The sequence below is a fragment of the Nuphar pumila genome, chromosome 1 (genome assembly GCF_984573655.1).
Source record: "Nuphar pumila chromosome 1, dmNupPumi1.hap1.1, whole genome shotgun sequence".
Taxonomy (NCBI): domain Eukaryota; kingdom Viridiplantae; phylum Streptophyta; class Magnoliopsida; order Nymphaeales; family Nymphaeaceae; genus Nuphar; species Nuphar pumila.
In genome coordinates this window covers 29675947-29702156 of record NC_143249.1, presented here as the reverse complement: position 1 = coordinate 29702156, position 26210 = coordinate 29675947, and the positions used below count along the sequence as shown (strand labels likewise).

The following is a 26210-nucleotide window of genomic DNA, read 5'->3' as shown; positions in this document are numbered from 1 at the left end:
AGAGTTCCAGTTCCCGAAATTTTGCAAGAACATCTCTGAAACATTCTCAGAATGATTGATCATGCATAGTTTATTCATATTGTTAGATATTTTTATGCATGATATTGTGCAAAATTAGTATTAAAAGCCTATGTTTAGTTGATGTTTATGCATTGTCCTACATGGTCGCATTTGATCACAATTAAAGAAAAAAAACAAATTGGGACCCACTTTTGTTTTTAGAAAATTTTAGTTTTCTTTAACATGTTTTCAGAAATTATTATTTTTTAAAATAGAAGGTTTTGTGAAATTCTTGAAAATCATAATACTCTTTTAGAAAATTTTCTAAAACACCCTCTAACCCTAACTAGCATTATAAATAATTGTTTTAGAGCTAGAGGGGGCGTCTTCCCTCATTGGAGTTCACGCCCCCACCTCTAGACCCTCTCTCTCTCTCTCTCTTCTTTTTCTTCTTCTTCTCTTCTTCTTTATTGCATTTAGAGGTGTGTGACCTGTGTGATAAAAGAGGAAAGTCTGTTATGTTCTCCCCGGAGGCGAACCCGAGGTAAGCCTCTTCTCCCCCGTTTCTCTATACTTTTAGTTATACATTAGAGTTTAATTTTTTTTGCTACATAGGTTAGTTTCCTCTTGATTAGATTATTTTTCTGCTTGATAGTTTAGTTTATTCTTTTACTTGCTGAAAAAGAAAACACAAAAAAATATATTTCTGATCTTTCTTATCAGATCAACCTATTTTCGGCCAGCATAATCTGACCAGATCAAGAACTGGTCAGACTCAGCTAGCCCCAAACCGACCAGGCCGATCTACTGCCAGTCTGATCAAGTCAGGCCTAATCAAACCCTGACCAGGCCAGACCAGACCCAGTCCATACTGAAGCGCAGACCCGATCAGGCAGCATGACAGTCAACCTACGGTCAGCCCTGCTGGCAGATCAGTCCAGTTTTTATTTGTTTTGTGGCAGCAACAGACCATCCCTAATCTGCAACCAGCCAGCATGCAGCTAGCCGAGCAGCCAAGTAGATCTGTTATATAGACCTGCCATGCCAGATCGGACTCTGATCTATCGATCGCAGATCAGCCCCTGATCAATTAGTGATCTGTCAGCAAAACTGCCGATCAGATCTGGTCAGCGTACAGCCAAATCAAATCTGATCCCGATTCAGCAGCAGTCTGTTGAATACACTGCAGATCCAGCCAGCATACCAGGTCTGCTCAAATCAGCCTGTTAGGTTGTAGTCGACCATTCTACTGCCATCTGAAGTCTTGCCTGATTATTTTTGCATATTCGATTTGCTGATCAGATCCTAGCAAGGCGCGACTGCATTAGGTTTGTGTGTTTTCGTTAGTTTATTAGTTTAGTGTTAGGTCTTTAGTGTAGTAGATTTACTTTTAGATTTTGTTCTCTTTATTAGATTTAAATATATTTAGATTTAATTGTTATTTGCTTGCAACTAACCTTAACTAGATTAGATAGTCTAGTTCAGTGTTATCAAAAACGCGCCTTGAGGTGCAAAAGGCGTGCCTCGCCATGAGGCCCTCTGTGCCTCAAGGCGCAAAAAAAAAATTTACAACAAGACTTCTGAGACATAATCAAAAAGATTTTTGTAGGTTAATCTCATATATTTTCCAGTTATTTCAGTTATGTAATAAGTTTCTTAGTATATTACTATATTTTAACTTTTGTTGGTTAATCTCGTATATTTTTCAGTTATTTCAGTCATGTAATTAGTTTCTTAATATATTTTAACTTTTGTTGGTTAATTTCATATATTTTTCAGCTATGTCATAAGTTTTTTAGTTACTTTTATATGTTAATCTCATATTTTTTAGAATAATACCATATATTTTAACTTTTGTAGGTTAATCTCATATATTTTTCAGTTATGTAATCAGTTTCTTAGTATATTTTAACTTTTGTTGGTTAATCTCATATATTTTCCAGTTATGTAATCAGTTTCTAGTTACTTTTATATGTTAATCTCATATTTTTTAGAATAATCTCATATATTTTAACTTTTATTGGTTAATCTCATATATTTTCCAGTTATTTCAGTTTTGTAATCAGTTTCTTAGTATATTTTAACTTTTGTTGGTTAATCTCATATATTTTTCAGTTATGTAATCAGTTTTTTAGTTACTTTTATATGTTAATCTCATATTTTTTAGAATAATCTCATATATTTTAACTTTTGTTGGTTAATCTCATATATTTTCCAGTTATGTAAACGGTTTCTTAGTATATTTTTTCTTTTATTGGTTAATCTCATATATTTCCAGTTATGTAATCATTTTTTTAGTTACTTTTATATGTTAATCTCATATTTTTTAGAATAATCTCATATATTTTAACTTTTGTAGGTTAATCTCATATATTTTTCAGTTATTTCAGTTATGTAATAAGTTTCGTAGTATATTTTAACTTTTTTTGGTTAATCTCATATATTTTCCAATTATATAATCAGTTTTTAGTTACTTTTATATGTTAATCTCATATTTTTTAGTACTTATTTGAGATTTTCTATTTCTTATTGGTTGTTATTTCATCAATAAAGCATTTCTTTATTTATTTGTATTTTTAGATATTTTTTTATAATTTTTTAAAAGTTTTCAAAAAAAGAAATTGAGGCTTATGCTTTACGCCTCGCCTCGGTTTTTGGTAGAGCGTCTCGCTATGCCTCAACGCTTTTCACAACACTGGTCTAGTTGTTTCGTTTTTATGTGGTCTGGAGTTTTGCAGGTAGGTACGGGCCTTTAGATTTTCATTGAAACGCGACAGCAAGGATCGTGCATGTGCGGACAACGGAAGCTAGATCGTGAGCAAACAGAGCTTTGCAAATTTTACTTTTCTTTATTTTTATTTTTTTAGGGCTTCAAACCATTCATTTAATTGGGTTGTAATAATTTTATTTTACTTCGAACCATTGTAATAGGGTAGCGCGCTTTGTTTACATTTTATTTAAGGCAATAAAGATTGTTCTGTGTGGAGTACAAAATGCTAACCTCGTTCCCTGAGTTCGACCTGGACTTCACCACTAGTATGAACAGATTAATTTAGAATTTGATGCACAGTTTGCACTGACAGTTTTTATTAAAAAATCCCTTTTAAAAAAATACTTTTGAGAAAAGATGCATCAATGATAAATGAAACAAATAGAAAATTTGAAAAATCTTTTGATTACCGGGTGAGTAGCATACAATAAAAAAACATGCAAGACAGGCATAGATAATACAATTATCGAAGACCAAAAGACAACATCATTTGTGCTACTCAAAAGCCATATTTACAGAAAAAGTTTTCTTGTACCATGGTAAAATTATATTCACAAAGCAACAATTCATATATAAAAACTTCACTTATACTGGCTCATCCAGAGATACACTGGTAAAAATCTTCTGAAAAATATCCTAGCCAGACTGCCAAGAAATGCTAAGATCTATATGATTAATTAAATGGAATCAGAATTTTGATCCATAAGAACAAGTAGTGAGTAGTAACTTCGTCCCAGGCATGTGAACACCAGATTCAATCTGTCAATTTTCAAGCCTTCTCTTGTTCTTTTTTATTTTTCTTTCCTGACAGACCAGCAAGGGAAATAGGCTCCAGTGGGATCTTCAACTGAGGACCTCTTTGTTTAAGTAGTGTGAATCTACCAATCTAGCTATCACATTTGACAATGAAGAACTTCATCTCATCAATAATAGAGCACTTGGGGAGCTCCATAGGCGCAGACCGTAGCTACCAGGGTGAAATCTCGAAAGTGAATCCAGGAACAATGAATCTTGAGAAATTGATGCAGAAAGCATATCATATTGCAGAATACTTTTTGGGCATCATGTGAAGAAGAAAGAAAGTGTTCCTATAATGATAGGGAATTTTATTCATGAAGCAAGATTCCAGGAAAGGAATTCACCTAGGAGGTATGCTTCCCAGCCCCTGATAACTACAGCTTAATCTCCAGACAAAAGTCAAACCACATCCGAAATTTTTAACAAGGCACTGCACCCACATCGCACCTGCACCCATGTGAGTGCAACACTTGGACACTGCTTCCCTTGTGTCAGTTGAAGAGGTCCATTTCTGTCCAAAAGTAGATTCAGTTAACCCTAACCAAGTCCAGTTTTATCTATATTATATATATATATATATATATATATATATATATATATATATATATATAAATACATAAATGCACACATATACACATAGTATTAACTTAAAACTGTTAAAAATTATATATATATATACCCTCCCTGCACCCCCGCACCCACATCTGCACCCGCACCTATGTGACAGTCTGGGGTTGAATGCAAGGTTGAATAGCTTTGTTTGACACCTTAGCCAAGTAATCTTGGACTCAAATCAAAATCTAAGCATTCCAAAAGAAAATATATGAGACAACAAACAAAAGTACAAGATAATAGACAGAAGAAACAATAAACACCAGCCACATAATTATTAACTGTGAAAAGAAAACTTTTATTATTACTCTTAAGAGTGGTAGTTGATTCAGCCACCAACTCTTCTGCAGGATACAACAGATTTCTTGTCATGAAAAACCAGTCACCTCTTCAATAAAAGTAGTTAGAATATCACAGCTTTTAGAAAGATTGGCAGCCATAACTCAAGATCAAGTTTCAAAAGTAACAAAACTCTTATACTGCTTGCAGTCCATGCAGAATATGACAAAGACAGCATATTTATGTGATGGATTTCTTGCATCCTTGTAAGAATGATTAAAGATATGATTGCAAATCTAACAAAAGTAAATACCTCCTCATTGTCAAACAAAGCAACCACCCGTATAGAAGATTCATTGAGTAGGCCTTCTGAAGAATCACAAGAATCTATAAGTGCTCTCAGTGCACAGTAACTTGACGCAAGATTATCCAGTCGTCCAGAATAAATGAATTCATTTTGTGCGCCTCCAAGACAGCTAGGTTGGGTATCACAAAGATTCAGCTCAATCTCCATGATTTCATCAGCAGTACATCCCACTTCATCGGACAAAATCTGGAACAAATTAGAATAAGAGAAATGACAATATCTCCATGACAGTGACATGCACAGAGTGCAGTTTTATACATTCAAATCTCCTAAACTATGTAATTACAAAAATTTTAATGCAACTAAACTGACCCATTATAAAAACTAATGTAAAGAAATTGCAGATTTGGAACTACCTTCAGAAGAAGTGAGTGATGAGCATTTTTGAAGGATGAAAAAGATTTTTTTTCTTCATGCTTAAGAGGTGTCTCATTTTCGAGTTTTGTTGCTAAAAGAGGAACAAGATGAGCCTCAAGATTTGGTTTAAACCCCTCCGTATTGACTGTGCTGTGACAGTAAAAGAAAATATATTCAGCATTTCAGTTTTGGACATTCAAAATATCACTTCATACAGAAAAAAATGAGCACTACCCAATGTGATATTGGCAAAGTTCAGATTGCAAAATATAAATCAAGATAGAAAAAAAGCAGCAAAATGTTCAGCTAATCTTTTAGTGATTAGATACTGCAGGTGAGAGCAAAACTCAAGCACACATAGAACCACGTCTATTGAATTCCAGACAAAGAGGCAACATCCACAGCTTAAAATGGCACTGAAAGGCCAAAAATTTGGCAACATCTGACAAAAACTACTAGGATTTGATGGCCTCCATCATTTAGTAAAGTTTGTTCATAAGAAAGACAAGCAAGCAATATATATCATCCGATGAAAACAACACATCAATGTGCATGTAAGTGATGGGAAGTGAATATTCAAAATAAGCATGCCCCGTATAGCAAAGACACATATTCCTTATTCATGCAGTAATGTTCAAAATCAACATATATGGCCGAGTTATAGGCATCAAATAACTTTTATATCATGCAGTACTATTCAAAGGTCTTTCATTCTTTTTTGATTAATAATTCTGCATAGCAGTCTTTTTTTATTAATAATTCTGCATATTAGTAAGGGCATTTTAGCCATTTCAGTACCCCATATACATACCCTACATGGTGAACCCAAAATTAGTCTAATTCAATTTCACTTCAGAAATTGAAGCATTCAACCACATCTCGACCATGAAAGCCATCAAGCTACAGATCACATTTATATAGTTACTTGTATCATAGTTATCTGTTCAACAAAACAAAATTATGACTGCCTTCCAACCTAAACTCTGACCTTCAATTTTTCAGATTTATTCAAAATATTTTGCAGTTTATAATTATGGTATTGCCTTTAAATCAAGCACTATGTTATCTACAAAAGAACATTTGGTGTTAAGAGGAAATACATGTACAGCTAAGATAGAAATCCATCAAGTTTCAGCAAAAGCAAGACTGAACAAGTTAATCAGCAACCGGTCAAGATGGATTGCCAGTGTTGGCACACGCAGTATAGGCCTCTTCACTTTGACAAGTTTATGCACGAAAGACCCATCGCCAGTTCTTAATATAGCCCTTCCTGCTACACTTAAGTCTCTGTCAAACCACGTATGCCACAAACCACCTCCATATGTCTGCACATTCACCATCAGAAATCCAGACTTTGATGATGCAGATATTGGTTTCAGTTTAAGACAGGGACTATCTGTATGTGCAGCAATCACATGAAATCCATTACCCACATTGTACCTGCATAACAATAGAGAACCATTAGCAAAAAAGACTGCAACAATGGGCATCACTAAAAGAAAAAAAAACACATTAAGCAAACTCTCAGGGTTGCACATGGGCAACATGATGGCAATGACTGAACCAAACTTTCAGCTTGTGAATGGATATTCAGGGATAACTCATCTAGATAGCATAAGCATAAGCATAATCATAACCACAATACAAGGAATACAATAAACTAAGTATGGATCCAAGTGGAACAAAAAGAACCATTTTAGAGCTTTATATTGAAGAACTACTGGAAAAAACAAAGGCAAATGATAACAGAGGAAGGACATTGCCTACAGGCTCTCTAGAAGATCTTGGGCCACAATGAAACAAAAAAAACTGTATATATTCAGCTGCAAGGATCAAATACCCAAAGAGATATAATTCTAACCCCCTGAAAATGCTTTATATGTCCAAGATTGATAGCAAAAAGATAAGTAGCTGATGCTTTAGTTCAGAACTCTGACCTTAAAAATCCAAGCCAAGAACAATATAGCAATGCAAAGATCCCACTTTAACAAGTCATAACAAAGCAATTAGAAAATTTACATAGTACATCTGATCATTTCTTTGTGTATGTCTGCCTCTGAGTTTGTGTATGTTGTTTTCTTTTTGTCTGAACCAACAGCAAAATAGATGCTCCTCATATTACAATTTGGATAACCACTATTCATCAACACTAAACAAACTCAAACCCATTTTTCAATGAGCAGCAAACCTTGAAGTGGAGAAAAAGAAAGGAAGACCATGGTTACCAATTTGAAAAAATGCAGTCTTCTTTTTTGACAAAAAATTCCTTTCATAGTCTCAAGAGGGTGTGGATACTCCATGCAACTGAGTCAGTGAATGCTTGAAAATAGAGATAGAACTATGTTGGACCTAGCCTTCCCAGTTGCTGTAGTAAGGCCACAGTATGGAAATGGCAGAAACAGAAAAATGAAACGTGCAGCACTGAGTTGGAATAGTCCTCTCGATGAATCAGCAACCCTTGCTTATTCCATAAATCGAGAATCACAAGACAAAACATCCATGGACAACTCTGTCCTTGGAAGTCGAGAAAACTAACTGGAAACAAGTGACATATACGCCCAACACCATTCGCTGATGCAAAATAAACATGGGAGATGAAATTGATGGGTAGTCCTTGAAGAAAGGTGAGTAATTCATCACATAATACAAATAGATTGGTAAATCTGAGCCTCAAAAACTAGCAGATTAGACCCACTTTTCTCCAACAGCAAAAGCAACCAAGCAGGACATGTTCCGCGTAAAAAAGTAGCGTCCACCAGGCTTTATGTCCCATTCATCATTCTCATTTAGCAAATGAAATCCGGCTGCTAGTAATTGCCTTTTTGCTTCAGCTGCAAACAGAGTGTACATAAGAGTCAATAGTGGATCCAAAGCAAGCAAAGTAAAACATCAAAAGAGTGACACGAACAAATTCAAGCAAACGAATTCAAAAAAATGAACAGGCAGAAATGATTAACCAAAACTAAAGTTGGATATCTTAATACAAAATCAGACAATTAGAACATTCTCTCCACAGATACTAAACTCAAATTTTCACTGACTGCTCATCTATACAAGTTCTTACCAGTTGCATGAAACTGAGTCCAAGATTCGTTCAGAAAATCCAGCAGACCACTTACTACCGATGGACTTTCTTCACTTGCAGAAGTCTATCATCAATACAAAGAGAATAAGATATAATTAAAAGGATACATACAAAGATTCCTATTTTGCTGCAGAAATTTCAGAACAATATAGCGTGAGGTTCATTAAACAGGAAATCTGTCCCAAATGCCTTCCCAGAAAGAACATCTTACCGTTTATCTTCCAATCCTAAAAGCAATCTCACAAATATCGTTCCCAGGAAAATCCTGGCGACGAAAATCTCGTGATAAATTAAAATATTTTGACTTTCCGAGAAAATATCATGAAAATATCGGTATGCACAAAATATATATATAAAAGGATGCCAAATCATAAAGAAAATATAAAATATCAAAAAATATTCTTTTATCATGTTGCCGTTGCAATAAAAACATGATATTTTCAAAATAGGAAACATTTTGAAAGATCATGTTTTTTCAATCAGAAATACACGTCATTACTTTCTGTTAAGAGAGAGAGAGAGAGAAAGACACTGCACGTTTCCACGACGTAATAAAAAATAAAACTAAATTCTTCCCTTATCATCGAAGCCTTATCCCAACAATATGGGGTCGACTTTACAAGTCTTATTTCTCCATTTCTGTCTATCTAACTCCACCATTAGGGAGATTTCGACCCGACGGCCGTGAAACTCCAGCCACATCCTATGAAAATGAGTCCTAAGAGAAATTAAATCCTTCCCTCTATCTAACAAAAGAAATCAGTGAAAACCGCAACAATCACAATCTACGTCATTATTTCTTCCAGTAATCGAACCAAAGAAAGGAAGATATATATCAAATCTATAAATCAAGAATTCAACGACATAGAGAGAGAGAGAGAGAGAGCATACGTCTGAAGAAGGACTCTGAGAGCAACGTAGAGACGAGCACAGAAACCGAGCCGACGGAGACGAAGAGATCGGTCGGAGAAGAATAAATTTAGGGTTTCCAGATCCGAAGAAGGGAAAGAAACGTCTCCGGCGACGGAAATCCGACGACGAAGCGAGGAAGGGAGAGGGCCTCAGCAGTTGCAGGCGACTCGCCGCCATCGTCCTTTTCCCGGGAAGCTCAAATCCGGACGAGTGGGCGCGCCCTTTTATCGCTCCCTTCCCCTATTTATCCACTGACGTCGATCCGGTGAACGTTAAGGATTTTTTGTTGCGGAAAAATTTCATTTAGGCCCAATCTATTCCAATAATTTCAAAAATTTGGACTCATTTTTATGAATTTGCTGATACAAGGCACAGTTTTTCTATAAAAATGCCAAATCGAGGGCTCAGGTTAAAAATGTGACTTTTTTGAGTTTTCTATGTTGCCCCTTGGAGTTGAGACTTGAGAAATAGCTATTTAACTTCGCGAAAAAGGTGGGCATTTCAGTGATTTGAGGGTATTGTTGTCATTTTGACTTAATTTTACTGATATTTAACTAGGAGTGAATGGTCAATTACTCGATTGTAATATTACATATCTGTTTGAAAGTTTCTAGAAAAAATAAAAGACGCATATCAGGAAATTTAGAAAGGTGATGCCGTTTCTTGAGATTAGGGTAAAAAGTTGGCATACAAGTGACATTTCCCTATTTATTGTTTTCCTCTAACGGGTCGGGTATGTGTTAGATCAGGCTTGACCCAATACGTATCATTTGAAGAGTGGGACCGTATCCCTGCATGAACTAGAACCGGATCTCATAGTGGACGTTACAATGGATCAATTTCGAACTGGATCATACTATATCTGAATCTGAATCCCACTGTTGTGTGAAAGGTATGAATCCGAAGATCTAAATAAGATCGGATGATGTACAGCTGAATCCGGATCTGAAATATACAAGGCAATACTGGATCCAATAAAACCATGGCCACGAGTTTTACATGTAAAAACTGTAAATGAATGGAATTAAATCCAAAACTAAAACTAAACATATCTCTGATTGAAAATATTGATCCAAATCCAACAATAATCTGAACATATAAATCTGAATCCAGTCCAAATACATCCTAAATCTTATTTCAAGAATCTATAGCGGGGAATCAACACGGACTGATAAACCCGAACATATTTGTTCCCTGACCCGATTTGGACCTGACAATATGCATTGGATCCAGGGTTGGGCCTCAGTTGGAGATCCAGCCCATTTTCGCCCCTACTCTTTCAAGAGATTGCCTTACAATTCACTCGCTTGACCGTATTTCAGAAAAAATACCACAAAACCATAATATTTTTATGAAGATTAAAAATGGAGACTAGATTATGGTACACTGAAGTATCACGATTTTATCATTAAAAACTATCATACAAAAGCAACAATTTCATTTTTATCAGCAATTTCTTAGGAAAACATTTGGTTTCATTTTTTGATGTACAATTAAGAAAAAGAAAGAATATTTTATATAGAAGCAGCGGACTAAAGAAGAAAACATGATGAATCCTCTACATTTTTTTCCAAAGGCAGTATTCTTCTACATTACGACAGACACATTTGAGGTGTAAATTCAAGCAACAGAAACACATTAAAAATCAAACTTTTCAATGATCATGCAACAAATTAAAAATTTAGGCATGAAAATTCTTCTTGACAAAAGGGGTCACCTCAAAGACTTGAACATCCTCTTGTACAATCAATAGAGAAAGAGGATAAACTTAAGCATCACATATTGCAAAAGATCCTCTTTCTTGGAGCATAAGGCTGCTGTCTATCAGGTCTCATTAAACAAGACCTATGCCTTCAATGTACAAAATTTGACATCAAGAGAAAATAAACTTTAGCAGCATAATCTTCCTTTCCCAGCCAATGACATTGCCAGTCCCAAAGTAATTTTTCAGGGGCCCCCCTCTTGACAATATCCATAAGCGCCCCCCACCCCCCTTCAATGCTGCCCCTGTGGGTGCTTCATGCAACAATAAATCAGATTACAACAGTACAAGCACAAACAGAAGAGAGCCACAACAGATAATTACTTGGGCATGCCTAAACCAACCACCATTTTACAAACTCTTGCTCCAACTACAGTAGCCATGCCAACATCTGCAATGCTCTGTCTTGCTGTTATACAGATCTGGAGATGTCACTGGAAACAATACAATGAAAAAAGTTGCACAGCCAATCGCGAAAGAAATCATGACCAGTGCTGCAGAAAACAATAGAAATAATAAATATCTGTAAATGACAGCTAATAGGTACATGTTTCTTGAAGAAAAAAAGGTAAAAGACAAGCTCAAATATAGAAGTCTCAGTAATATGCAAAATGTAACAAAATCATGATCATCTAAAACAATTTTCACAAGGATTCAGAACATTCAGAGATGTATGTGATGCTATCTGTGTTTCCCTTCTTTGCAGGCTAGGGCACTCGCAGGAGGGGGTCCATAAGTGACCCCATTCCTAGGCAGATTCCTCATCATTAAAAAAAAATAGTGTGATTCTCTTAAAGGCAGGTTGAATGTGACAGACAGCGGTGTACATGAGCAAACCCAAGATAGGTGTTGCATGTAGCAAGTTTGGCTGTGTGTGTGTGTTTATGTGTATGTGCATTGTGTGATGTTTGTTACTTTGTTTTCATAAGGAACAGGACTTGAAAGTTGAACATGTCACCCCCTGTACGTAAAGATGACATTGTATAATTGAAACAAAGCTTATCTTATAAAAAAATGTATAAATATTCTGCTTTTTAACTTTTTAATAAAATTGCAAACAAGCACATCAAGCTTTTAGTGGGCCCAAGCTCAGGCTTAAGACTCTTCTTGTTTATTAAAGGAGTAGGATGGAGCTGAGCTCAAGCTCCTCACGAGAGCAGATCTTAGCCTAGTCTAGATTTATCTGAATAACTTTTGCATTCCAGACATCCACGTGGTATTTTTGTCACACACACAGTCGTTTCCATGAATCAGAAATTTGTCAAAGTGGTTAAGAAGCGGGCATAAGAAACTTTATAGAAAGGATGAGGACAGAGGACAATGTGTAGCACAAAAAAAATCCTGGACATCTCAACCACATACCTTTTTTAGTCGAGGAGAAGACTACTGGCAAGCCCATCACGTTACATAGTATATGTGCTACAATGGGAGCAATGAGATGACCTATAACAGGAAAACAAAATTAATGTGGCTAACAAGACCATATTCAACTTAAGCAAATATGTATCACAAGAATTATAGCTCCAAATCAATAATCCTTTTATAGATTTAAAACCAAAATGAAAACACTAAACTCATAATGTTTCATAGTGAGAACTAATTCCATTAACTAAACTTTAACAGGATATGACCAATTATGCAAGCACAAGATTGTCAAGATATCAACTTTCTAAAGTACATCACTAAAATGTATAAACATTGCCACAAGTAGTACATTGTCCAATGATTGGCTTCATTGTAATGAAATACAAGCTCACAAGAGAGATACCACAAGAGGCCATAGAGAGATCTCAACCACACAATAATGAAGCCACTAATGGGCAAGATACAAAGAACCACAAAGTGCTAAGCACAAGATCACAATCAAGAACACATAAAATAAATAATAATAGATTTATTAAATGCTAAAAAGCATTAAGGAGGAGAGGGACTAACACCCTCTATTTATATACCAAGGGGGACTCGCATAGAGCAGTTGGGGAGAGTCTCAATGGCTCTATGAAGAGACCAAAAGGCCCTTGGTCAAAAGAATAAAAGAAAAGAAAAAGAAAAATACAAAATACAAATTAGTCCCTAGCGGACTATTCTAATTGCATATGATAAAAGACTAAAATACCCTTGTGGGTTATGACAAATTACAAAAGTATATATATATATATATATATATATATATATATATATATATATATATATATATATATATATATATATATATATATATATATATATATATATATATATATATATATTATCATACATTTTAACACCCTCCCTCAAACTTACGGTGAGATCACCGAAACTTTGTTAAGGAGAAAGATAAACCAAGGTGCAGGAAGAGCTTTGATGAAAAAAATCTGCAAGTTGGTACTCCGATGTGACGTACGACAACTCAATAATTTATTTTAGATACTCATCAAGTACATAGTGGTGTTAAAATATGTAATCTCATAGGCAGCTCATGTATCTCATATGTAATCTCATAGGTAGCTCATGTAATCCCTTGCAATATTTTTCTTTTTTCCAGTTAGTTTTTAGTTTGATTCAACTACAACTAACTTAAATCCCCAGTTTAGAACTCTCATAGGCTTTACCTTTTTGACTAGTCAAAAAGGTGCAGCTCCAAGGGAGCCGTTGGACTCCCAACGGCTCTATTAGAGCCGTTGGGAGTCCAACTACTCCCTTGAGGTTCCTCTCATTCCCTCTATAAATATGGGGTTATTCCCCTTGTACAAATCATGCTCTTGAGTGTGGGATTTTATCCCAAGTTTAATAAAAGTTTATTTTTTCTATTTTTGTTGTGAATACCCTCTTTCGGGTATGGTGTATGTTTGGTGTTGATGCTCGCTTTGTGAACCTTTGCAGTTGTAATCTCATTGTGAGAACTTGTTGAGAGGTATTTTTTGTGGATTGCATTTTCTTACAAGTGGTAGTCCATCTAAATGTGCTTTATTCTTTCATAGAAGGTGTGGTTTCTTGCAATGTAAATTGTACTTTTGTTGTCACAACACATCTTTAAAGGTTTGAAGATGAAAACTCCCATCTCTTGAAGAAGAGTCCTTAGCCATAAAAGTTTCATTGTAGTTGTAATCATTATTCGATATTCTGCTTCAGTTGAAGACAACGAGACCTTCTGTTGTTTCTTGCATCTCCAAGAAATTAAGGAATCTCCTAAAAAAACACAAAAACCACTAGTTGAGACTCTATCACTTGGGTTACCACCCCAGTCTGCATAAGTATAACAGTTAAATCTAAGGATTAAGAAGAGGATAAGAAAAGCCCTTTTGAGATTGCGTTTTTAATATATCAAACAATTCTCATAATTGCACCCACGCGCACTGTGGTAGGAGCATATTGAAACTGGAGCAATATTAGGTCGGGTGATAGAGAGGTAGGTGAGAGATTCAATCAATTGGCGATATGGAGTAAGATCATCGAGTAATACACCATCTTCAAGTCTTAATTTGACATTTATAGCTTTTGGGGTCTCCACCTTCTTTTCATTAGAAACTCCTGACCTAACACATATGTCAGCAGCCAATTTCATCTGAGAGAGAATATATCCTCTAGGTGAGTAAGCAACCTCAATTCCTAAAAAATATCTCAAAAACCCCAAATCAGACATATCAATTTTTTTTAAAAACATATTTAATTTCAATAACTCCTATCATTTCTTGTGATGATTATGTCATCAACATATAGAAGGAGTATCACAATCTTAGTACATGTTTTCTTGATAAAAAGAACAGTGTCAATATAACAAGAAATGAACCTCAAACCAATTAACACATTACTAAATTTATCATACCAAGCATTTGAAGCTTGTTTAAGATCATACAAGGCCTTTTTGAGCTTCAAAATTTTATCATCAATATGAACTTCTGGAAGGAAATCCATGTAAACTTCCTTACATAGTTCTCCATTTACAAAGGCATTCTTAACAACTAATTGATAAATTGACCATTGTTGGATAGAGACAATGGCAATTAAGGTTTGAACACTACTCATCCTAGCGACAGGAGCAAAGGTTTTCACATAATCTATTTCATATTCTTGAGCATATCCTTTTGCAATCTTGCTTATACCTTTCTAAAGACGCATCACTTCTGGTTTTAACTTTAAACACCCATCTACATCCTATAAGTTTCTTGCTTAGAGGAAGATCAACTATTTTCCAAATGTTGGCTTTCCTAAGGGCATTAAACTCCATTTTCATTGCTTCATTCCAATGAGGATATCGTTTGACATCTTTATAATGAGATGGTTCATAATAAAAGTGAATAGTTACTAAACATGTGCTAAAATTTAGAGAAAAAGAATCTTAGGATACAAATTTACTAGGAGCATTAGAAATTCGATTAGATTTCATAAGTTGGGATTCCTCTAAGCATATGTTTTGAAAGAACTTGTCAATGGCACATGGATGATCACCTTGTCCACGCCGAGTATAAACATGCATATTATTGGATGCATCTTTAATTAAGCTTTCATTTTGAAGATATACTTCATCAACAACCAGATGTTCATTACTAGAGGCATCATTTGAACAAGAATCAAGAAATCAAATAAAAAGGTGTAATCAACTTCTTCTTTAGTTCCTTGATCAAATACATTTTCATTTTCTAGTAGAAACATAAAGTTTGTTGTTCTTTGAATTAAAACATCTATACCCTTTTTTTATTTTTCACGTATCCCAAAAAAACACACTCAATAGCTTTTGAAGATAGTTTATCATTTTTATGGGTAAGCACATAGCACTTACAACCAAAGATTCTTAGTCTTTTAAAATTGGGAGTCATTTTAAAAAGATTCTCAAATGAAAATATATTTTGTAAAGAGGATGAAGGTATTCTATTGATTAAGTAAATCAAAGTTAAAATGGCTTCAACCCAAAAAAAAATTTTGGAATATCCCTAAAAATTAGAAGAGTCCTAGTGGTTTCTATTATATGTCTATGTTTTTTGCCCGCTAATCCATTTTGTTGAGGGGTTCTAGAGGACAAGTCCTTTAATGACAAATGTCATTTTGTTTCAAATAATTTTAAAATTTATTTGACATATATTCTCCTCCCGAATCAGACCTAAGAATATATATATTATTAAGGAATTGATTTTTAATCATCATATGAAATTCCTTAAAAAAGAACACATTGGATTTAAGATTTAGAAAGTAAACTCATGTGTATCTAGTGAAATCATCAACAATAATAATATAATAGGAGTAACCTCCCTTCGATATGACCGGTGAACGACCCCATATATCTGAAAGCACTAATTCAAAAGGACAAGTATAAATGAAAGATCATTGTAGAAAAGGAATAGCTTTCATTTTTAAAAAAAATGCAATCTTTACAAGATATATCATTTTCATTACAAACATTTTCCAAAAAATAAAAGAGATGCATCTTCAAAAAACTAGGATGCCAAGTCTCTTATGACAAGTATCAATACTTTTGTTTTGTACATAATTACAAAATGACTTGGGTGGAAGGGACAAAAAATCCATAAAATAAAGATCACCGCTCTTATAGCCTTGCCAAATCATCTTCCCTGACTGGAGATCCTGCACGGTGCATTCTTTAGATGAGAAAGAAATTTTGCAACCATGGTCGAAAATTTGAGAGATGAAAAAAAGATTTAAATTTAATTTTGGAACCCTTATTTTTGGAACAAGAATTTTTTGAGAAGATTTTGAATCAAGAGTTCCAATACTATTTATTTTTAAAGAGGTTTGATCGGTGGTTGAAACATAAGATAAAATATAATTAATGCAAACTTCGAAAAGAGCATTCTCATGAGGGGTCATATGAAAGGAAGCACCTAAGTCAAGAATCCACATACCTAGAGGAGATGAAGAAGATGCAATGGCGGCACCCAAAGAGATGATTTGAGGAGCTGTTAAAGTGCCTCCAATATTTGACTAAGAGTGTCTTTGATATCTCCTCTATTCTTGCCAAATCCTTCCTTCTTGGGTGTGATTTCTCCAACGAAAGCGATTTTGCTTTTAAGCTTTGGGCAAACCAGTTTAATATGTCCCGGTTCATTACAATAATGACAAATCCCTTTCTATATCCACTATTATAGTTGTATCCACTATTATTGTTATTTTGTTTTACAAAATGAGGAGGCCTATAAGCTTTTACATTGATATCAGGCCTAGTAATGGCCAAAACATCTTCACCTTTATTAGTCATGCCAAAGCGAGTTTCTTCTTGGCATACCTCGACAAGAGCATCTTCAAAAGGCATAGCTTTAGTCCTACGAAGAAGAGAGAACCTTGTTCAAATTCCGATTTTAAGCCACAGAGGAATTGAAAGAAGTGTCTTTTCTCAACGTGTTCTCTTTTAAGCTTAATATCTTCAGGAGTTATCCATTTTGGCTCAAAAAGTGTCAATTCATCCCAAAGTGAAAACAAAACACTAAAATAATCAGACACTCATGTCCCCTTGTTTAGTGGTTTTAATCTTGTCTTGACAAAAATATTGTCTAGCAAGATCTTTTTGGTATACATATCCTTAAGAAAGAACCATGCTTCATTGGCTTTTTTAAACTTAGCAATGTTGACACATATTTTTATGTCAACATTGTTTATCAACCATGCCAAAATTTTAACGTGGTTGTTTCCATAATCTTCTACCTTTATTTGGTGTTCATGGATAGCTTTCACTCGATCAGCTCCTTCAAGGACCTTCTCAACACCTTCTTCGATTTTGGTAAGCTTCAAAGAGGGTTCAAGAGTAGTGCCCATTACGAATCCCTAAGGTTTCTTGCCTTTGAAGTGATTCTCCATGACCGAAGCCCACATCATATAGTTGGATCCATTGAGTTTGAAGGAAAGCTCTACTCTTGATTCATGCCCCATGACAAAAAAAAAGTGAGTAAAGAAGAAGAGGAAGCAACACACTTTGATCATGAGCACACGATCTTCTATCACCACGAATAAGGCCTTCAAGATAAAAAGAACCCAATGGGCGCTGATACTATGTAATGAAATACAAGCTTATAAGAGAGACCACAAGAGGCTACAGAGAGATCTCAACCACACAATAATGAAGCCACTAATGGGCAAGATACAAAGAACCAGAAAGCGCTAAGCACACGATCACAATCAAGAACACATAAAATAAATAATAATAGATTTATCAAATGCTAAAAAGCATTAAGGAGGAGAGGGACTAATACCCTCTATTTATACACCAAAGGAGACCAACGAGAGGCTCCCATAGAGCCGTTGGGAGCTCCCCAACGGTCATATTTATGACTGTTGGGGAGAGTCCCAATGGCTCTATGAAGAGACCAAAAGGCCTTTGGTCAAAAGAATAAAAAAAAAAGAAAAAAAAATACAAATTAGTTCCTAGTGGACTATTCGAATTACATATGACAAAAAGACTAAAATACCCTTGTGGGCTATGACAAATTACAAAAGTATATATATATTAACATTCACAAGTAACAATCAAAGAGGGATCAGTTTGCAACACCTTAAACACCAAACTTAAGAATAAGGATACAAAATGTTTCTTGCTCCAGCAGATCAGCATAAATGCTCCAGTTTCATAGTAACAAAGGGGGCCAGCAGATAACCACTGGATAACCCAATTTATCCACTTTTGAGATACAAACCAAGAGATACTTAGCATCAGAATGTGCAACCATAGAACATTTCTGGAACACGTGAAGTTAATCATGACCAAGTGAAAGGGTTCACAAACCTGTTCGAAGAAATAAAAAAGATGCGTACCACCCAAACATCACTGTGTAACCAAGCTGCACACCTGCCATACACTATAAATTAGTCAATATTAATCCGATAAAAAAAGATGCCAGCAGATAATTGATACATTTGCAAAAATATAGAAATAAAAAGCAGAATTTTAAATTTTAATGGCTTTAGAATTGATACCAAACTTGGTTGTCAAGATAAATGAAAATACTACCTAATGTTTCTAACAGTAAGCGTATGGCAATATCACAAATTTCAAAAGCCCTATTTTATTAAGAACAAGAACGGACACTGCATAGGCACTTCAACTTACCACCTAAATCTTCATAACATGACCACGCCATCAGTCAGGTGCACATTTTCTAGGTCCCAATAGCTGGTTATATAAAAATTATATTTATACTAAACCCTGAAAGAACAACTCATTGATTACATGGAAGCACCCTTTAGAAACTTGAATATTTCATTGACCTTATTGTTTGATGATGGAAAACTCAGTTAACTAAGCATGCAATGAGACATTGGATATAGTTTGTACTTCCTAAACCTCATCCATGTCTTCAATAATCTCTAGCACTGTATCCATGTAGAATTTTCAACAGGGAAAATCAAAAGCAATTATAATACAAGCCAATTTGGACATTCTTAAACATGGGGGACAAGGGGAAAAGCATAGGAATAGACACATCTGGCACAGATGCTTTAACTTTTACTATGTGTCTACTATAGTATTGTTCATGGGCATATAACATGGAGAAGAAAACTGTAGTTTTAGCTATAATATTAATAACTAATATTGGTCCTGCTAACATCTTCACAAGCATCTTTTCCTATAAATCTTACAAAAATATTGAGAAAAAAAGAATCTTAGAAATATGAAAAATCAAGAAAAGTTTTCTTTTTACAAAAATCATAAAAAGAAATGTTAAAGAATCAACAAGATAAATAGAAAGTAATGAAATTTGCTTGAATATTTAAAAAAATGAAAAACTTTCAGGAATTTTTCAAATTCTCTGGATGTCCTTTCCATGTTTTAAAAAATGGAGATTTTTTCTCAAAATCGCCAAAAATAGATATTTTCCACAATCTTGCAAAAGTATCTGAAATTTTTCAAAACATCAGTAGTATTTGTGATTGTGAAACTAACAGGTTATTAATTAGGGGTATTGTGGATAAACCTATGATGCAGTGACCCAACAGGAAGCATAAAAAAATAGGAAGTAAGATAAATATGCCCTCAGCATATGTGTTAATACACACGCATGTGCTCATAAGCAGTGGCCGCGTCCAGATTTATAAAATTCAATGTACATGTGAGGGTAGGTGGGGGCGCACATATGTGCGAGTGTGAGAATGTGCCTGAGGAGTGGAGAAAGGTTTGGGCATGAACATTTCCATGCAAAAAGTAAATGAAATGCTTCTTAACCATTTAGGTGACAAATATGGATACAATAATGGATTTCACTGCAAACGAAAGCAAAGAACATTCACAATGTAAATATCACAAAGTTACATGCAGTTGGGTGATGAAGCATGGTTATACACAGGAGAAAGTATAACATGCACCCGCATCTTGTCCATTTTAAGTTCCCAAAAGGCCAAACGAGAGCACAAATATGGCCATAAAGCAAGAAGATACTTTAAGGCATCTAGAGCAACTTCTTAATGTGCAAGAAGAATCTTTCTAACAATAAGGCCCATAGGGATAAACAAATACCTACAATTATAACAGCTCTAGAGAAGGTGTACTTCTGCCCATAATATAGTTCCAGAAGATGATTTAGGTGTGCTGCAAAAATAAAACAGGTATTATAAAATGTGTACAATATGCTTCAATCACCGCAAATGTGCCTGCAAAAAGTACAGAAATAAGCAAAAGCCAAATCACCAATAGAAAGGAAAGCCAACTCTGATGGGTAAAATTGATCATGGGAGAATTGCAAATGGCAAAGAACTTTATACTATTACAATATTGCTCTAGACGAGCTAACTGTTAAATTATAGTGTTACATATGCATATATATAATATATATATATATGACTATTTTCTAATTGTAATAGGTTTGTTCATGTAGGGGCATTTTTGTCTTTTTATATTATTGTAATTAGTACTGTCCATTAGGGGCAGTTCTGTCATTATATATATTTTTGTTTTTTTGTCTTTTTATTTTCATGTAAGTGCATATTGGACTTTGTCCAATATAGTTGTTGGGATCTCCCCAACGGCTATAATTATAGCTGTTGGGAGTTGGGAGCATTCCAACAGCTACATTGGAGTCCAATGTGCCTATTTAAAGGGGGTTAAACCAAAGGTTGCCAGACTAGGAAGCGGAAGCAGGAAACGATACGAGAAGCGGAAGCGAGCAAGAAACGATGCATTTTAAAATGTATAGGAAGCGGGAAGCGAGGAATAAAACAAGAAATATAAAAATTGAATGGGAATCAAAATGAAACACAAATAAAAATTAAAATAAATTAGTGTAAGAATTACATTTTTAACAAAATCTAAAAATGATGACTACCAATTTAGAGAAAGCACATGAAAGTAAGTGAGAAGAGTTTGAGAAAACGCATAAAAAAATATATAAGAAGAATAGATGAAGTGTGTGAAAACCATAGGAGAAATGTGGGGGAATTGAGGTTCTCATCAAGTTTCGGAAGCGAGGAGTATCGCGCTTCCGAAGCGAGTTTTCGGGAAGCGGGCTTCCCACTTATCTAAGAAGCTTCTGATAACTCTGGTTAAACCCCTTCTCTTGTTATGCTTTCTCAAGCAATGTTCAAGTGAAAAAAGATTTATTATTTTTATGTGTTTGCCCATAGTGGCTATTGTTTGCACTTTTGTGCTTTTGTAATTGTTTCTACTTAGTTTTTGTATTGTATCTTGGTGGACTAGTGCATGTGCACACTTTATTGTGTTCTTGGATGTCCTTAGTGGGTTCTCTCTTTTACTTCCGTTTGTTTCATTACATGGTATCAAAGCCATAAGCTCTTGGGATCATGGAACTTCTTCAAAGATCGTGATTGCGGCAAAGAAGGGATCTTCTTCAAACTCTTGTTCTTCTCTTTCAGGGCGAAAAATAATCCATGATGGCGATCACATTCAAGCTAAACGACTCTAACTATCTAATGTGATCACATTAAGTGGTATGTTTTCCAACTTGATGTCAAAAATGTTTTTTTAAATGATGACCTAAATGAAGAAGTGTACATAGATCCTCCTCCCAGCCTTAAGATCAAGAGAAGAAAAGTTCTTTGTCTTAAACAAGCTCTTAAAGCTTGGTATGATAGGTTAACACTTGGGTTATAGATCATGTTATAATGACATTGCTATTTTTGTTAAGGATAGAGGTATTGACATTATTATTCTTTTGTTATACGTAGATGATATGATTATTACAGGGAGTGACAAAAAGAGAGTTGATGAAATTAAAATTATTCTTAAAAATCATTTTGATATGTTTGACCTTGGTTTTCTAAGATATTTTCTAGGTATCGAAGTGACTTATTTGCCTAGAGGATATATCTTGTCCCAAATGAAGATGGTTGCAGATATCATTGTCAAGTTTGAAATTTCTGATGATAAGAAGGTTGATACACCATAAGATCCAACTCTATACCAGCAACTGATTGGATCTTTGACCACTTATCCATTACAAGACTAAACATTGCTCATGTTGTGCATTCAGCCAGTCAATTTCAACATGCACCAACTACGGTGCATGAGTGTTGTATTAAGAATTGTCAGACATATCAAAAATTTTATATCTCAAGGACTATTCTTATTCTCCTCTTCTTCTTTATATTTAATTGCTTATATTGATGCAAATTAGGGAGATAATCCTAATGATAGAGTTTCAACTACTAGTTTTTGTATGTTTTTAAGAGACTCTTATATCTTGAAAGTGTAAGAAACAACAAAAAAAATTTTTATCATCGACCAAAGCTGAATATCAAGCCAATGACAACAACTATGAAAATTATCTAGTTGAGGAGTCTTCTTAAAGATACGAGCTTAGTCATCTCTAGTCCTTCGAATATATGCGGCGATTATAAAAGTGTTATCCACATTACAAGCAATTACACTTTCCATGAACAAACCAAGCATATAGAGATGGACTGAAAATACTTGAGAGGAACAATTGAGTTACCCTATGTGACTTTGGAATGTCAGTTGACAGACTTTTTCACTAAGGCCTTACCTTCACCTCGTTTTGTATCTCTTCTTGACAAACTTTCAGTGATCACACCGTAAGTTTGAGGAGGAGTGTTAAATTATAGTGTTATATATATATACATATATGAGTACATATATTTTATATATATATGACTATATAAAATTTATATATATATATATGACTATTTTCTCATTGTAATAGGTTGGACCATGTAAGGGCATTTTCGTAATTAGTACTGCCCATTAGGGGCAGTTCTGTCATTGTATATTTTTTTGTTTTTTGTCTTTTTTATATTCATGTAAGGGCATATTGGACTTTGTCTAATATAGCTGTTGGGATCTCCCCAACAGCTATAATTATATCCATTGGGAGCATCCCAACGGTTACATTGGAGTCCAATGTGCCTATTTAAAGGGGGTTAAACCCCTTCTCTTGTTACGCTTTCTCAAGCATTGTTCAAGTGAATAAAGATTTATTATTTTTATGTGTTGGACCATAGTGGCTATTGTTTGCACTTTTGTGCTTTTGTAATTGTTTATGCTTGGTTCTTGTATTATCCCACACTTTATTGTGTTCTTGTATGCCCTTAGTGGGTTCTCTTGTACTTTCGCTTGTTTCATTACACTCATACCCATAAGAGCCGCATAATATCAACTACTGTAAATGATAATTAAGGTAACCAGATGTTCAAATCTATGTCACATGGGTGCGGGTGCGGGCGTGGGTGCGGGTGTGGGTGCGGGGATTCGGCACTTCCAAAAAACCCGGGTGCGGCAGGGGCAAAAATGTAATATATATATATATATATATATATATATATATATATATATATATATATATATATATATATATATATATATATATATATATATATATATAAAAGGGGGTCGGGGGTTCCCCCGACGCGGGGTTTTTCAAATTTCATTTTATATACAGCTGCATGATAGCGCACCCATCTCGTCAGGAGAGCAGTGAATACTAATAGCCAGCAAGGCTACCACCATCATTATCATTTATTATGGAGAGAGAAAATCCTTTACGAAAAAGAAGGATCAGCAAGGCTACCACCATCATTATCATTTATTATGAAGAGAGAAAATCCTTTACAAAAAAGAAGGATCAGCAAGGCTACCACCATTAGGGGTGGCAATCGGGTCGGGTTGGCGGGTTGGTGGGTCGGGTTGGCGGGTTGGCGGGTCAGCATACCTCAACCCGAACCCGACCCGTTTATTAAACGGGTCGGCTGTGGCAAACACGAACCTGACCCGTTTAATAAACGGGTAACCCGACACGACCCTCCAACCCATTTAATAAATGGGTTGGGTCGGGTAAACGGGTTTTCAGGTTCGCGGGTCGGGTTGGCAGGTGGTCGGGTTGGCGGGTCGGTCAGCCGGGTTGGCGGGTTGACGGGTCGGGTTGGCGGGTTGACCCACCCGCCTAACCCGTTTATTAAACGAGTCAGCCGGGTTGGCGGGTTGGCATACCCCCAACCCGAACCCGACCTGTTTAATAAACGGGTTGCGCGGGTCGACCCGTTTATTAAATGGGTTGGCTTAAGCCCAACCCGAACCCGCCTAAGAGGCGGGTTGGCGGGTCGGGTTGGCGGGTCGTGTCAGAAATTGCCACCCCTAACCACCATCATTATCATTTATTATGGAGAGAGAAAATCCTTTACGAAAAAGAAGGATCAGGATTGAAAAGGCAGTATAATGTTTTTTTAAAAAAATTCCGCAGCCCATTTCATAGGGCAATTTAAAAAAAAAAATCCAAAAAAAATGGACCTAAATGATCATGGGTGCGGTCAACGCACCCAGGATCGGGTTGACCGCACCCTGTGCCCCACCCGCACCCGCATCGACGCGACTGCGGCACCCTGCTAGCCGAATCCCTGTGACATAGGTTCAAATAATTCCTTCAGCTGTCATAGTTATAAATCTACTTATACTTTCTCAATTACAAGCTTTGTTTGCAGTCTTAAATCCATGGTACTGAACATGACATGACTCCTCCATCAAAGGACCATGTCCCTTTAGAGTTTAGATAGGTTATAGTTATTCTTATAATCTCAACAGTGACAAGGAGTATAATATGCATGCATCATCTTGCACCATGCAGTCAAAGACATAAATTCTCATGATCAAATACAGGGCTCACAGCAAAAGCCCAAAATAGTCTGCAGGACCAGGAGTGAGCATCAGAGTCAACCTCCCATCAGACCATTAAAACATGGCGGAAGCCCAACCCCCATTATTGAATTGCAGCTCAAAACTGGTTCATCTTAGCTGTACACAAGTGGCCCATGAGGTATCCAACCTGATGTCCAAGCATAAGTAGGACTGCAGATCTTCAAATGGTATTTGTTCATACAAGCATCTAACCAAAAGCAGCTAATATTACATATATATTGTGTGACATTCTCAAACAAAATTCTCAATTTACCAAGGCTGAAGAAGATAGGACTGAGAAATATGATGCTGTATGTTTTGAATCCTGCGCAGAGAAGCAACGGAATCATGCATGCTCTAAAAACCAACTCTTCTGTAATCGGCGCCTGCACAACAAAAAAATCAATAATTTACATATTCATTAAATAATCTATGATAATAATAAATTCCATCCACTAAATATACCACAATCATTTGCCTTCAAAACAGCACAACCCAGAAAACGTTAGTAAGAAATAGCTATTTAAAATTAAACCCTTGTGCAAACAAAATAAGTCCAGTACATTTTCATCTTATTCCAGATATACAGTGACCAGATAGAACCCAAACATCAAGTCTCCATTATTTCCAGCTGTCAGTTGCACAAAGTTCAGGGTTCCTTTTATATTTAACAAATTTGGGAAAACAAAAACTCTCGTGACATTGAACATGGCAGCACTCAGCTGTCAATACTTATTGTTTCTGACCTGTGGCTGAGATAAGAAATCATTAGATACCATGTATCTGTTAAAATATATATATATATATATATATATATATACATCCGTATATATATAAGTATATGTATATACATATATGTATATATATATTATTTCTCATTTAGATAAATACCCGATAGGGGTATTCTTGTAAAACCACTTATGTATTTTTCTCTTTTTTATTTTTTCTCTTTTTCCCTTTTTCCTTTTCTTTTTTCCTTTATTTTTCCTTTTTTGAAATGACCACAAGGGGGCCCCACACTTGTAGTCGTTGGGGCCCCAACGGTCAGATTTCTGACCGTTGGGGCTCCCAACGACTACAAGGGAGCCCCTCCCTTGTGGTTCCTTTAGTGCTTCCCTCCTCTATAAATAGAGGAGGTCTTCCCCTCTTAAATGTATGGGTTTATACCCCTCTCTCTTCTCTTCTTCAATAATATCCAACTTATGACTT

The 26210-nt window shown here is 35.4% G+C and overlaps 2 protein-coding genes across 3 annotated transcripts in view; both read right to left on the bottom strand.

Annotated features, from left to right (window-relative positions):
* LOC149848543 (Zn-dependent exopeptidases superfamily protein) overlaps nt 1-9407 on the bottom strand; it is a 28181-nt gene extending 18774 nt beyond the window's left edge. The window contains exons 1-6 of the mRNA XM_089995993.1: nt 9160-9407; nt 8248-8332; nt 7879-8014; nt 6351-6623; nt 5183-5333; nt 4773-5012 (exon numbers count right to left, since the gene is read on the bottom strand). Of these exons, the coding sequence (XP_089852119.1) occupies nt 4773-5012; nt 5183-5333; nt 6351-6623; nt 7879-8014; nt 8248-8332; nt 9160-9357 (1083 nt within the window). The 5' untranslated portion in view covers nt 9358-9407. The remainder of the gene's footprint in view (nt 1-4772; nt 5013-5182; nt 5334-6350; nt 6624-7878; nt 8015-8247; nt 8333-9159) is intronic.
* Nucleotides 9408-11201: 1794 nt separating this feature from the next.
* Nucleotides 11202-26210, bottom strand: part of FACE2 (farnesylated protein-converting enzyme 2) — a 30085-nt gene continuing 15076 nt past the window's right edge. Inside the window, exons 4-8 of one of the 2 annotated variants that reach the window (XM_090011810.1) lie at nt 25276-25387; nt 20379-20450; nt 18651-18713; nt 12305-12385; nt 11202-11436 (exon numbers count right to left, since the gene is read on the bottom strand). In XM_090011810.1, coding sequence (XP_089867936.1) covers nt 11294-11436; nt 12305-12385; nt 18651-18713; nt 20379-20450; nt 25276-25387 — 471 coding nt within the window. In that variant the 3' untranslated portion in view covers nt 11202-11293. Of the gene's footprint in view, nt 11437-12304; nt 12386-18650; nt 18724-20378; nt 20451-25275; nt 25388-26210 lie in introns of both variants that reach the window. The other variant, XM_090011806.1, reaches the window with a different exon arrangement.